The sequence below is a fragment of the Grammomys surdaster genome, unplaced genomic scaffold (assembly GCF_004785775.1).
Source record: "Grammomys surdaster isolate TR1022 unplaced genomic scaffold, NIH_TR_1.0 126219, whole genome shotgun sequence".
NCBI lineage: Eukaryota > Metazoa > Chordata > Mammalia > Rodentia > Muridae > Grammomys > Grammomys surdaster.
Genome location: NW_021621022.1, coordinates 9,296,548 through 9,310,868, shown reverse-complemented (window position 1 = coordinate 9,310,868; position 14,321 = coordinate 9,296,548). Strand labels below are relative to the sequence as shown.

Sequence of the window (14,321 nt, the reverse complement as noted above, 5' to 3'; positions counted from 1 at the left end):
CAGAACCCATTAATAGTAAACACTGACTTTAAAGACGAACAGGTGGGTTGTAGCCCAGTGGAAGAGTGCTTGTTCAGCATGTACAAACCCTGATTTTAGTCCTCAGCAATCCATTCCCCAAAATCAGTGAACAAACAGTATAATAAAAGCGGTATACACCACATTTATACTTTGTGTATGTGTGTTGTTTTTGGAGTCAGGGCTTCTCTCTAGCAGCCTTGGCTTTCCTGGAAGTCTCTCTGTAGATTAGGCTGGCCTTAAACTCGGAAATCCTCCTGCCTCCACCTCCCTAAATTCTGGGATTAAAGGCATGCGCAACCACTACTTGGCACATTTATACTTTTAATTGAAGACTTCATAAAAGCATTTAGCACACAGAAACACTTAGTAGCCAAACCCATCTCATCGCTGGGTTACAAAGGAGTGCAGCCTGAGCAGAAGGGAATCACCTAACTCCTCCTAACCACAAATTAGCCAGTCACAGGTATCTGGATCAAGGTCTAGAGAACAAGCCCACAGTATAAAAAAGTCCAAAGCTGAATGCAGTGGCTTAGGCCTGTGATAACAGCACTTAGGAGAAGGCTGGTGGAGAAATGCCCCAACTGCCAGATCAGCCTCGTACAAACTGGAATCCAGTCTTGGGACAAAAGGAGGGAAGGTGATGCTGGCAGAGCCAGGCCAAGAGCACTTGCTGCTCTTGGAGAAGATCCGAGTTAGCTCCTAACACCTACATCAGGCAGCTCACAACTGCCTGTGACTCTAATTCCATGGGATCCAACAACCTCTCTGGCCCTATATTCAAGTGCACGTATATACTTAATTTTTGTAGAGAAATTTTTTGAATGAGTAGTGGTCATAGTCTTAGGAAAAAGCTCAGGGGAGTTGGACATGGTGGTGCGCACCTGTAATCCCAGAAGTAAGGAAGCAAAAGAATCAAGCCAAGGATAGATAATATGACTGCCCTCTCCCCCCAACAATGCCAAAGTCTCAAAAGAGCCACTTACACAATCTAATATGTATTCCCCACAAGTAGCAAAAAGTGTGGAGGATATAGCCCAAAGTCAGAAAATGCAAGCCTCTTCCCGGTTCTCAAGAGTAGTTGGTTATTAAAACATCCGAGAGTGGGAATGAAAAACAAATTTAAGAATACAGCCGGCCATTTCTTCATCTGATTAGCCACCTCTTAAATCCAGTCTGGGCACATGTCACAAAGAATATCGCGTTACAAACTTTATTGACAAGCTATGAACTCTTCCACTCAGTTGCCACAGCGGTTTCAGCAGCCACACCCTTCCAAGTTCCTTTTACATCTGTAAAACCCGCTCTTGTCAGTGTATAAACTATACTCTGTGCTCATCTGCAAACCCAAATCTTCCCTCCCTACCGTCCCCATGTCTAGTTTTAGGACCTGCTCCTTTGAGGTGATCCTAATCTTGTCCCTTATCTATCCCAACAACCAAAACATACTCCTTCCAAGTCAGCACCAAAGGATCAGGTCACGTCCTGATGGGTGACAAGGATGTGACTTGTGGCCGAAGATGAGTTTGAAGAAGACAAGCAGAGGGTGGAAAGAGGTACTGGAGTGAGTGAAGTCCCTCCAGAGATGCCAGCGCGGCCCGCCGCAGCGGCTGGAATCAAAGCCTGTGTCTGCGCTGCCCCGGAAGTGATCCCGTGCGTCCCTTGCGTCAGAAGGAGACGCCTCGCCTAGAGTTGCATCTGGGCTACGCAGAATCCCCAGACCAGATCCCGCCCTTGTTGTACGCACGCGCAGTAAGGGCTCTTGCGCCTGGTGGTTTCCGGCTGTAACTGAAGGGTTAATCTACTCCAGGTATATCTCTCTGGGACCTGCGCTTGCAGGAATCTGAGTTTATTTGCATCGCGTCCTCACACCAAAATCCACAGCGGCTGTCGTAGAGTCCCTGTCCCAAGGTTGGAGTGCTGAACGCGTGGAGGAAGTCTCAGACACAAAGGGGAGCTCTGCTGTGGACAGCTCCCGGGAAGCACTGATCAGACCAAGAAGTCATGACAAAAAGGCATGAAACGCCTTGTGAGGAATAGCAGAAATAATATGACTAGAAGGCTAGTGCAGCCCTCTTTGTGTCAGAGTAAAGAACAGACCTGCAAGAGTTTGGGCTTTGATCCTAAAAACCGGTTTCTAAACCTCCAAAGGCTCCAAAGCCTGGTGAGCAATCCTTGCTTAACCGACCGGCCTGGCGGATGGGACGTGTGTGAACCAAGGCTGTGAGAAGGAAGTTGAAGAATGTTGAGAGGTGGACTCAAAACAACTTTGTGATCAGCTGAATTTAAATGATTCTCTTATGATACCCTAGTTTCAAAATGATTGACACCTGACTGGGAAAGAGAAGGCATTGGGCAAGACTAGTTTGTGGGTTGTAAAGACGGCAGTGCCCTGGGTGAACCTGGAAGAAGGCCCTGCCCCTGGAGCTATCTAAAACATGTCTGCAAAATGAATGCCAATCACACAGAAACTCAGGAGAGGAAGTCATCATTTTACTAAGCCTCAAATAGAAAACCAAAGACAGACATTAAGGAATAAAATAACATTTAGTGAGCTGGAGACATGATTCAGCAGTTAAAAGCACTGGCTGCTCTTGTAAAGGACCCATATTCCATCCTCAGTGCTCATATGTTGGTTCACAATGGTCTATCACTCCAGTTCCAGGGAATTCAACACCCTCTCTGGCCTTCTCGAGCCAGAGGCTCGCACATTGGGCACAGACTTACAAAGCACCTATATACATAAAATATTTTTTAAAGTTTCTAGACTATTATCTCTTATGAATGTAGATGCATTCTTACCAAAATCTATGTCAGAATGTATATAAAAAGGGATGATACAACATGATTAAGTGGCTGAGTCTAGAATGCAATGTTGATTTAATTTTCAAAAGAATAAGGCTATAGTGATGGTTCAGCAGTTAAGAACACTCACTGCTCTTCCAGAGAGCCCTAGGTTCAATTCCCAGCATCCACATGGTTGCTCACAACAGTCTGTAACTCCAATTCCAGGGGATCTAACTACCTCTTCTGGCCTCTGTGGGTACTAGGCACTGAAGTGCTCAGACATACCATGCAGACAAAACACCTATACACACAATTTTCTTAAATACTATTCTATAAAAAGCATAACTGTAAGACCACATGAACTGAGGAAAAGTTAGAGATTATCTCAGTGGATATAGAAAAAATATATAATGAAAATTAAACTCATTAAATTTCAAACCAAATACACACACACACACACACACACACACACACACACACACACACACACTATGCTAGAGATGTAGCTCTGTTGACAGAGTGCTTGCCTAGCACACAGGGTTCAGTCCCTAGCACAACATCAAGCCCAACATAGAAAATTAGAAGTTCAAGGTCAACTTGGGGTTTTTTGGTTGGTTTTGGCTTTTTGGTTTTTCAAGACAGGCTTTCTCTGTGTAGCCCTGGATGTCCTAGAACTTTTTCTGGAGACCAAGCTGGCCTCAAACTCACTGAGATCTTCTTGTTTGTGCATCCCAAATGCCAGGATTAAAGGCATGCACCACCAACAACAACTTGGACTATATGAGACCTTATCTCAAAAATAACCCAGCAAAAGTTTTTTTGAGTGCTGGTATTGGAGAAAACATACTCAGGGCCTGTACTTGGTGCCCAGTATAACCCCAACAACACACTTGAAGGTTAAACTGGATCTTTCCCATTTAAAGAGAACAAAAGAGTATCAGTGGTAGCACAGACCTGCAGGTTCATCGCTTGGAAGACTGAGGCCGGAGGGCTCAAAGTTCAAGGCCAGTCTGGGTTCTATATCAGAAGACTGATTTGGGCAGAAAAAGAGAGGGAGAAGCAGGGGAGGCAGTCAGGCCAGGCTTGATAGTACACACCTTTAAACCGAGCACTCAGGGAGCAGAGGGAAGTGGATCTCTTTGAGTTCAAAGCCATCTTGAGCTACATAGTGAGATACTCTTTCAAAAAGAGAGTGGTTGTTTTACCAAAATGTCCTAGCCAAGTGAATGCAACTCAAAAAGAAAAAGCACATGGATCTCAAAGGAAAAGGAATCTTGCCTTTATTCTTAGATGTCATGATTTATTAGAGTACAGAAGAAAAAAAAAAGTCGGCAGAACTACTAAGTTGAATTAAGCAAAACCACAGAAGATAATATCTTCTATTATCAATGTATTAAGTTGGTTGCAAGTTTTTAATTGCCAAGTTATACAGTGAGCCTCATCATGGCACTTCCTATGAATGTGCAGTAGTTTGGTCTTTGTTCCTCTTCTCCATGTCCCCTCCGCATCAACGACTAGCTCCCTCTCTCCCCGAGACAAGCCAGCCAGAACGTGCTTAACATGCCTGAGACCCTAGATTTGCCTAGATTTATTCTATACCACTGGGGAGGGGGTGATAAAGATTACTTGTATGTACTAAAAACAATTAGATCAAGTTTTAAAATATATACTATTTTTATGGCATCCAAGAATATGAAATACATGAGTCATTTTCAGTCTGTACTGAAATCTATAGAATACCACCACGGAAATCTAGACTATAATCTGTTCGTGATCTAGAAACACTGTGATGTCGATTATCTTCATCGTGCGTTTTCTGGGGGTTTGTTGTTGTAGAGACAACATACGTGCCAGGCAAGCACTTCACCATGAAATTACATCTCCACAGCCCCTGACATTGATCTCTATACTCAATAAAATCTGAAATTTTTCAAATAAGTACTTTAAATTTTTGTTGGTGTATAGTCATTGCACATAAAGATGGATTGAATAGAGACTTTTTTTTTTAAAGATTTATTTATTTATTTATTTATTTTGTGTATGAGTACACCATTGCTCTCTTCAGACGCACCAGAAGAGGGCATCAGATCCCATTACCGATGGTTGTGAGCCACCGTGCGGTTGTTGGGAATTGAACTTAGGACCACTGGAAGAGCAGTCAGTGTTCTTAACCACTGAGCCATGTCTCCAGCTCCGAGACTTTTTTTTTTTTTTTTTTTTTTTTTGAGTCAGGTTCTCACCATGTAGCTCTGGCTGTCCTGGACTTTTCCAATGTAGATCAGGCCTGCCTCTACCTCTGAGTGCTGTGATTAAAGGTGTGTTCTACTTCAGCCGGCTCCATAAAAACATTTTCATTTATGGACTTTCTCCAATAGAAATTTGAAAAGGAGCCAGGTAGTAGTGGCACACACCTTTGATCCCAGCACTCAGCCTTAAAATATTTGTTTAAAATAAAAAGATCAGCTCAGGCATTCATGCCACCTGATCCCAAGATCTACTGTCAAACCAGGGTGCCTCTAGCTTGAGGGCAGACATGCAAACCAATGAAACAGAAGCAGCCCAAAAAGAGACTGATCAATATAATTGATAGACAACAAAGATGCCTAGGTCAGCGTACAGGAAAGGATAGTCGTTTCCAGGATTGGTGTCAGAGGATATGCATTTGGGGAAAGCAGGAGGGGAGAGATGGGCAGTGAGCCATTTCTACTACATAAATAAAAATGGACTCAAAATAATATAGTAGCATATGCCTGGAGTCCCAGATACCCAGGGGGCAGAGACAAATGTTCACAAGTTTAATGCCAGCCTTTCCAATATGTGACACTGTTGTGGAGTTCATAACCCCTGGGGAAAGACCACAGACTCAATCTGGATTGTAATTAGTTAAATGTATTGAAGCTGTTAGCAGGACAACAATCTCTGAACCAAAGGAAATTGCTATGTGGAGGGAGTGAGGGAAGGATTTTAAAAGGCAAAAGTCACCAGATGTTGAATATCTCTGCACAAGCAAGCCAAGAGCTGTTCTGTCTGTCAAGATTAGGTAACCAAGGTAACCTCAAAATACTCCTTGAATGTCTGCATAAGCAAGTTACAGAAACCAAAAAGCCATCATATCATAACAAGTAGATGGCACAGCTGTACATTTTTGTGTAAGGATGAATATGTCTGGGTTACTGGGAAGTTATCTTCCAGGGATTGGAGTCAAAGACAAATGGCTAGTGGGTGTCAGGACAGGTGCCTGGCATAAAAGGGAATTTCTTTACCCATCACAGCACCATCCTAGAAAAGCTAACTCAAAATAGATCATGCATCTAAGAAGCAAAGCTAAAATTAGAGTCAGGTGTGGAGATGGAGGTGCCCACCTATAATTCTAACACTTGGGATGGAGAGCTAAAGAATCTTTTGAGTTCAAGAGCAGCCTTGCTATATACCCAGACCTTGTTTTGGGGAGGAAGGAATGGAGGGAGGGAGAGAGGGAGGGAGGAAAGAGACAAGACATAATTTGCAGTGAAAAAAATCTCCGAAATACATATATTTGACACAAAACAAATATCCAGTATATATAAAAAGCATCTATAAATTATAACCTCAATAAAAAATAATCTCGAATAATTCAATTTTAATAACTGAACAGGTATTTTGAAAATGCCAGCTTGCACATTACCAATAATCACTTTAACTATTCAACATCCCTTATTATCAAGGAAATGCAGATTTAAAACTACAACAAACTACCACCAACAGGCTGAAGATATAACCTAGTAGTAGAACATTTGCTCTGAGGGAAATAAAAAACAAAACAAGATACAGCCCCTAGAGTGGTTAAACTTAAGAACACCAGCAATGCCAACCGTTGGCAAAGGTGCAGAGCAGTTACTATTTTCATATACTGTAGGTAGAAATGTATGACAATCGTCATTGCTGACACTTTCTGCCAGATGGCAAAGCATCTCTAAGTCGAGTAGCAAAGACAGCTCTTCTCCTGGTAACCCCAGTAAGTCCCCTCTGGCTGTGAACCCTGGGTCTTATACAGGAGCTTCTTTCTGGGCCAGCTTCACCTGAAAGCTGGTTGGAAATGCAAATTCTTTTGGCTCTACCTAGACCTGCTCAATGGGAAACAGCCGAGGTGATGCTCAAAAATCAAGTTTTAACCGAGGGCCAGGTGCTTCTAGGGTAGGAGGGGATTGCACACCTTCCCTTCCCCTCCTCTTCCCCAGGCTTCTTAACAGCCTGCTGTGGGAAGCTGACCCTTGGATGAAGCCCTGAAGCCATATTGAGGACCTGCAGTAGAGGTGCAACCCATGACTGGCAGCGCAGTAAGTGTGAGCAGGGGATGAGTGGGACTCACCACTCACACATCCTGGTGTCCCCTCCCTCTCCACACTGGGGTTCTGGGAGGGCCACAAGGGCAGTCATGTGGTCTCTCAGCAAGCTTCCAAACTTGGGCTAGACAAAACCACCATTCCTTTCACTGCTGTGTTGAGAGTGTCTGTCTCAGGTCTGGGGATGCTCTGATCAGTTGGGGTGTGGGGTGTGGGAAACTTGACTTCTAGTTTTTAATGGTTGTTGGCTATAGCCAACATTCCCAGGACTCAAGGAAGCATCCCTTATGGAAGGCTATGAACTAACCTTTCCATTACTCAGAAAACAGTAATAACAGCTGAGCTCCAAGCAGGAACCCAGGACTTTGCCTCATCATAGACATAATTCTTCTCTGCAACACCACCACCAAGCTGCCCAGTAATCGACATGAGTCACCATAGCACCAGCAGTGTGACTGAAGTCATAACAAGGAACCTGCTCTGGGGTAAGGGCTAAGGCCTAAGGCCGTCCCCAGTAAAGGTGGAGTGGGTTTGCTGGTGAACTGTACCTCTAGTGTAGAGGAACTCGGGAGCCTCCAGCCCCACACTGCCGTCTTCTCTATCCAGGCAGTGAACTCAATCAGGAAAAGCAGGTTTGCACCTTTAGAGCCCAAGGCCAGAAGACAGACATCTGTAAACTCTTGCTCAGCACGGTGGGTATCTCCCAAGGAGGAGGAGGAGAAGGCTGGAACAAGAGTGAGTCTCCAGCCTCAACAGCTAACAGCTTTTTTCCATCACCCTTCTCAGATCTGCCTGGGCGAGAAAGCCAAAGAGGAGGTGAACCGGGTGGAAATCCTCTCCCATGAAGAGAAAAGACCAGCAGTCACTATTGCCACGCTGAAGGCCTCCGTCCTGCCCATGGTAAGTCTTCTCTCCCTGCAGGCCCAGGGAAGCTGTCACTGCCCTAACTTCATCTTCAGATGGGCTCAGAAATAATTGTGGATGCCTTCATGCCCTGGGCTTCTAGCCATGCTATCAAGGCGACCGGCGAAAGCATCCCAATTCCTGCTTTCCAGAGCCTGTGCCATGAACAAGCCAAATGTCTTCAACAGTATCCCGTTTACCCTGTTTATACTAGTCACCAAGATATTTTCTGTGGCTTACATTTGGGCTTTGAGTGTGGAAGTTCTTCCTTCTAGTAATGTATCTCACGCTCTGCATTTAATCATTGTGTGTGAATGATGGCACGTTTGTAATTTGGAGATTTTGAAAAGTAATGCTGTATAAGTGAGAGGAGGAGAGGGAGAGGTAGTTCAGGCACATGTACCACAATACATGAGGAGGTCAGCGGTCAGCCCAGGAGTTAGGGTTCTCCTGTTGTGGGATCCAGAAATTGAACTCAGGTTGCTAGGCCTATACATCAAGTGCTTTTACCTGCTGAGCCATCCAGCCTGCCCTGAGACGGGGTCTCATATTGTATCACAGAGTAGCCTCAAAGTTCTCTTCCTGCCTCCCCTTCCCTGGTGCTGGGATGACAGGTATATGCCACAACACAGACCCTTTCCCTTGTACTATAATCTCACTGCATTGCCCCATGGGCTAGGGCTTTTGGTATAATACAAATATTCTCTGACTTAAAAATTAACTTGTCTGTTGAAAATATCATAGTTGGAAAACGATTTACTATGCGTATCCCCTGGTACTCCCTTGTTTGGCACCATGACAATGCTGTGGAGGCCTCATCTGTCTCCCTTAGAGAAACCAGGGCACAGAGAATATCGGGATGCTCGCTGAACCAGCCAGGCACAGGCAGGGTTTTTATCACATATCACTGGCCCAGGAAAAGATCAAAATTCAGAATTCAGGTGTGTGCTTCCACTAAATGGGTTTAACTCTTGCAACATTGTAAAGCCGAAAACTCCTGAGTAATTGGGAACTGTAATTGGGTAAATGTGACCTGAATGTCTGACATCTTTTCCTCTTCCCCGATTTAAGATGGCTCTCCATGAAGTGCTTGACAAATAATGCCTCACCAAATTAATGAAGCCCCCATGTGGTACTGCTATGCTTTGAAGTTTTTATTTTCATTCCTGACTAGGGAGTTAAACTTTAGCAAACGCTGCTTTATTTGTATTTCACACGTGTGTTTTGCCTGCCTATGCTCTGCAGAGCACGTCACACCCAGTTCCTCCAGAGGCCAGAAGAGGGCCTCGAAAGTGGAATCTCGGAGGTTTTGGAAACACCATGTGGTTGCTAGGACTCAAACTCGGCTCCGGCTTCTCCGGAAGAACAGCCCTTGCTCTTACTAGCTGACCCTTTTCAGCCCCTCAAATGTTCTGTTGACTCACCTGATCTCAGATTCTTTCTCCACCAACCCATTACCACACCATTCTGTTGGGAGAAAAACATTTGGGTTTTCTCGATCATCCAAACTCTGAATTCCCTTTAACATGTTGCCATCTTTCTTGAGGATTCCTGGGGTGGGTGGGGGTGTAAACATGCATGCCACAGCATGTGGTGGTCAGAAAACAGCTTTGTGGAGCTTTGTGCCTCCCTCTCCTTTCTTGCTTTTGCTTGTTTCTTGCTTTATTTTGTTCTTGTTATTGTTTGAGACAGTCTATGTAACCTAAACTAGTCTCAGACCCACAGTGGTCCTCTTGACTCTGCCTCTTCCCAAGTGCTGGGATACTGGTGTGCACCACACTGACTCCCTCTGTTCTTAAAAGTGAAAAGCAGAAAAGCAATTTATTCAGTGTGGTCACATGGGAAAGGGAGACACTTGCTTCTGTGTTTGGAGTTTTTGTTTTGTTTTGAACCAGTGTGTCTCTTGTCACCCAGAATAGCTGGAACTTACAATCCTCCTGCCACTGCCTCCTCAATGCTGGGGTTTCGCAGCATTGTGTGACCAGCATCTACCAGGGGCCAGGCTGAGTTATTTGTGTCTTCTATGTTGCCCTGACGTCTTCTTCCCACCACAGGTCACAGTGACTGGTATGGAGCTTTTTCCTCCAGTAACTTTTCGGCTGAGGGCTGGCTCGGGGCCGGTGTTCCTCAGTGGCCTGGAACATTATGGTAAGTTGTATCCTAGGTACCTGAGGCCTCAAGAGATTCTTGACTCTTTGTACTGACCCTCCAAAGCAAATGGCTGCCAGTGGCCTGAACTAGAAGGCTGTGACAAGGGCTTCTCACCTTTCCATGTCCTTTGTGGGCCTCAGGCCTCAGCTTTACCATGAGTGAGGGGCTCTTGTTTCGGCTTCAGAAAATACTGTAGGGTAAATAGGGTCTTACAAAAGACTCTTAGCTGAGCATGGTGGCACAGGCTTGTATTCTCAGTCCTCGGAAAGCCTGGGCTATAAAAACAAGACCCTCTGCCCAAAACAGAAGCTCTTAGTCTAACTAGTACTTGGGTGCATTTCACAGAGTGGCTCCTAGTGAGCATGACGCTGTACTGACAGCATGGGCCACAGCGACTTACCACACTGGCACCTTTAAGATCACTTCCCAGCCTAGCAGGTGGTGGTCCACACCTTCAGTCTCAGTACTCCTCAGGGAGGCAAAGGCAGGTGAATCTGAGTTAGAGACTAAGCCTGGTCTACAGAATGAGCTCCAGGACAGCCATGGCTATACACACACACACACACACACACACACACACACACACACACACACACACACAAATCTGTCTTAAAAAAACAAAAACAAAAAAAAACAGAAAAGATCCACCTCACATTAGACCTCACCTCTGAACAGGTCCCACTACCTCAACATGGAACACTGGGGTCCAAGTTTCCAGTCCATCACCTTTGAGGGCGGAGTCATCCTGTAGTCCATCCTGCTCTCCTCCCCTGCTGACCCACCCCCAGTCTTGGCCCAGCCAAGTCTCACTACACAGTCTCCCCCTGCCCGCCCTCCTTCCCCAACATCCGTGGAGCTTTCCTGCCCCTTGCTTCGCCCTGACCCCTACTTTTCTGGGAGGGAGAGAAAGGATACAGCCCACTGCAGAAGATGAACTCTCTCAACCCAGCACTTGCCTGGGGTTAAATTCAGAGCCAAAAGAGACCTGGATTGGGAGGTGGGCCTTGAGCCTTGAGGTCAGATGCTCTGGTTTTCCCTACCATGCACTAGCTAGTTCTGCCTACTTTTCATACCATTCCAGAAACTTCAGACCTGTCCTGGGACGAGGAAGAGGAAGAGGAGGAAGAAGAAGAGGAAGAGGAGGAAGATGAAGAAGCAGATATATCGCTAGAAGAGATACCTGTCAAACAAGTCAAAAGGGCAGCTTCCCAGAAGCAGATGAGCGTAGCTAAGGTGAGGGGAAAGAGTGAGGTAGGGCATTGGGACCTGAGCTGGGGCTCCCATGTTGGGCATTTGGGACAGGCCAAGGCCTCCTCCACTGAAGTTCTGGAGGTCTCAGTTGGGACTGCTCGGCACTCAAGAGTGTTCTGTCTCTGGGTCATGGGTTAACTTTTCCAAATAACACTTGGTTTTTGTTCCCAGAAAAAAAAAGTGGACAAGGAAGAGGAGGAGGCGAGGTAATTCACACTGATAAATTACCCACAGCCCGCATGAGCACTGAACCGCATGAGCTACAGACCCAGACTTGGGGTTGGGCTTGGTTTGATGGGTGTTTGTTTGATTTCCAGAAACAGGGTTATCAGTAAGTTGCCCAGGCTAGCCTTGAACTACTGTATAGCTCTGGCAGGCCATGGAGTTATTCTCCTGCTTCAACCTCCCTGGTAACTGAGATTACAGACTCACACACCAGGCCCAACTGAAACAGCAAAAGTTCTTCCTGTGAGATAGCTAGTCCTGGGAAGCAGGGTACACACAATGTGTGTCTTACATGCACACATGCGGCCTCAACAGCCCTGGAAAAGTATGCACTAGCCTTCTGACCTGACTCCATCTCAGGTAATTCCATTCAAAACCAACCAAACAAAAACCAGTTCAAGATCTATGCTCAGAAACTCGGCCTATCCTTACCCAACAGTCCTGGAAAGAGCAGCATCCATAAATGTCCACATAAGAGCTGACCAAACCAGGCCCCAGTGTGGTGCGCGTGGAGACCAGCGTGCCTGAGGCTTGTCTAGTCGATCCTGGAGCCGCTTATAGGGGTAAATGACAGATTGGATGCACTGATGGGAAACTCTGAGGAAATTGAAAGGAAGGTGGAGAAAGCCTTTTCCCTCACTGCCTGTGTAGGCACAGAAGTCCCAAAGCGGGAGTGGACCTGTCCAATCCCCAGGACTAAAGCCAGTAATGGCAGAGCAGCAAGTACACCCAACAGTGTCCACTTATGCGTGATGAACAAACCAGGCATGTTTCTGAATCACTGGGAGTCCTGGGGTCTCTTTGGTTTGTAACCCTAAGGACAAATCTCTTCTGAACCTTCCCTACCCCAAGAGGGGCTGGTCATGTCAACAAGCCTTGTAACCAACAAGATCCTGTAACAAAGTCTAGCAGAACCATCACTCACTCTGCCTCTCTACACTAAAGTTTAAGCCTGGGTGTGGTTGCACACACCTTTGATCACAGCATTGGGGAGGCAGAGGCAGGTGGAGCTGAGTTCAAGGCCACCCTGGCCTACAGGCTGAGTTCCAGGACAGCCAGGGCTACATAATAGACTTTGTCTCAAACAAAAAAACTAAAATGTACTTAAGTATATATTGTCTGAGCCTATCCTCCCATACTCTCCAGCCATCCCTATCACCACAAGTCCCTCTCTTGGTATGAAAAGAGCACTTTTTATACCTGAAAGGAAAACAAAGGAAATCTAAGAAGAAAACACCCTCTTAAAAGAGGCAGAACAGAAAAGGAAGGAAGGAAGCAAAGCTGAGGCTGAGCATGCCAGAGATGGTCTGTTCCCTACCACCACAGAAAATTAAAAGTGGGTTGGGGCTACAGCTCAGGGATAGAGTGCTTCCAAGTCCATTCCGTATCGCTGCAATAAATAAATGCACGCCAAAAAAAGGCAAAACGGGAGAGGTGACCAGGAGGGATAACCCTGCAACTTTAGCTCTCCGGGCCAGGTCCCCTGTCTAGATGAACTACATGCAGCTATCAGGAGGGGTCAGTGATGGCATGAAGCTGCACTCTTTGCCTACTCTGTCCCTATTCCTTTCCAGGCCCAGCCCTCAGGACAAGAGCCCCTGGAAGAAGGTAAGCAATGAGAAGTTGGGGCTGGCCCTGGGGAAGGCTGCCAGGCCAGGGAGGGTGGTAGACTCTTCAGTCTCTTATCTGCACAGGGGAAAGCTACACCCAAACCTAAGAAGTCGCTGTCCAAGAAATGAGCTCATCTGAGCATCTTCTGTGTCCAAGGCGGGATGTCTACCAGCTGTGCTGTGGGCAGGCGTCCAGACCCACCACCTTAGTCTAAATGTAATAAAAATGTGTGAGCACCATACCAGCTGCCCTGCAACCCAGCCCTCAGTTCCTGGAGGCTCTTGGAGCCCCCAGCATGTACGCCTAGGACCACAATAAAATTTGCATGATCAGAACCTCCCTCTGCCTCCCCCTCCCTGAGTGGGTCTTCTTGCTGCTACGCTAGCTCATGTACCCAGCAGAGGGCAACCACGAGCAAGAAATCAGCCCCATGTTGCTTTCTCAGGTTTCCACCCCAGGACTGAGGGAATGCCTTGGGGGCTAGCCTCAGTGAGCTGGGGCTGAGAAGGCTTTCTTTGGGGCAGGTGAGGTTTATATATGCAGGGCTCTAGAATTCAACCCTCTTTTGATACCTGGAACAGTTTGGGCTTGGGTCAGACCCTTCCATGTCCCTGCTCTGGGACAACAAGGGGCGGAAGGACTTAGGCTGCTATTACGAGATGAAGGCCCATATGACACTTAACAGGACACAGGCCTATATCAGAGTGAGCCGGCCAACAGCTGGGAAACAGCGGGTGACCACTGCATGGCTCTGGCTGCCTGGCCTCCTTAGCATGCTGAGGTACCTCTGGAGCCTGTTCACTGGGGAGTGGCCATGGTTTCACCCCTGATTTGAGTAGGACACAAGGTAATCCTAGGGTAAAGGGCTCTGCTTGCGGAGGAACCTGAGCTAAGCGGCTCCTGCCTGACCACAGCATCCCTGTAGGCCAGGCCAGAAACAAGCCAGCCAAGAGCTGCCCAGAAGCCTGTGTGTGAGGCCCAGGAGGTTATAAACAAGCTTTGAGTCCTATTCAGTTCCTTGGCCCATCTCCTTGACCCTTGCTGCAGATGAAG

The 14,321-nt window shown here is 46.5% G+C and overlaps 1 protein-coding gene across 1 annotated transcript; it reads left to right on the top strand.

Moving 5' to 3' along the window:
* The first annotated feature begins 7,554 nt into the window (after positions 1 to 7,554).
* Npm2 (nucleophosmin/nucleoplasmin 2) lies at positions 7,555 to 13,396 on the top strand. Its single transcript, XM_028758887.1, has 8 exons — positions 7,555 to 7,612; positions 7,734 to 7,819; positions 7,914 to 8,027; positions 10,085 to 10,178; positions 11,263 to 11,414; positions 11,604 to 11,638; positions 13,232 to 13,265; positions 13,352 to 13,396. The coding sequence occupies exons 1-8, from the start codon at positions 7,555 to 7,557 to the stop codon at positions 13,394 to 13,396; spliced, it is 618 nt and encodes a 205-aa protein (XP_028614720.1).
* The last annotated feature ends 925 nt before the right edge of the window (positions 13,397 to 14,321 follow it).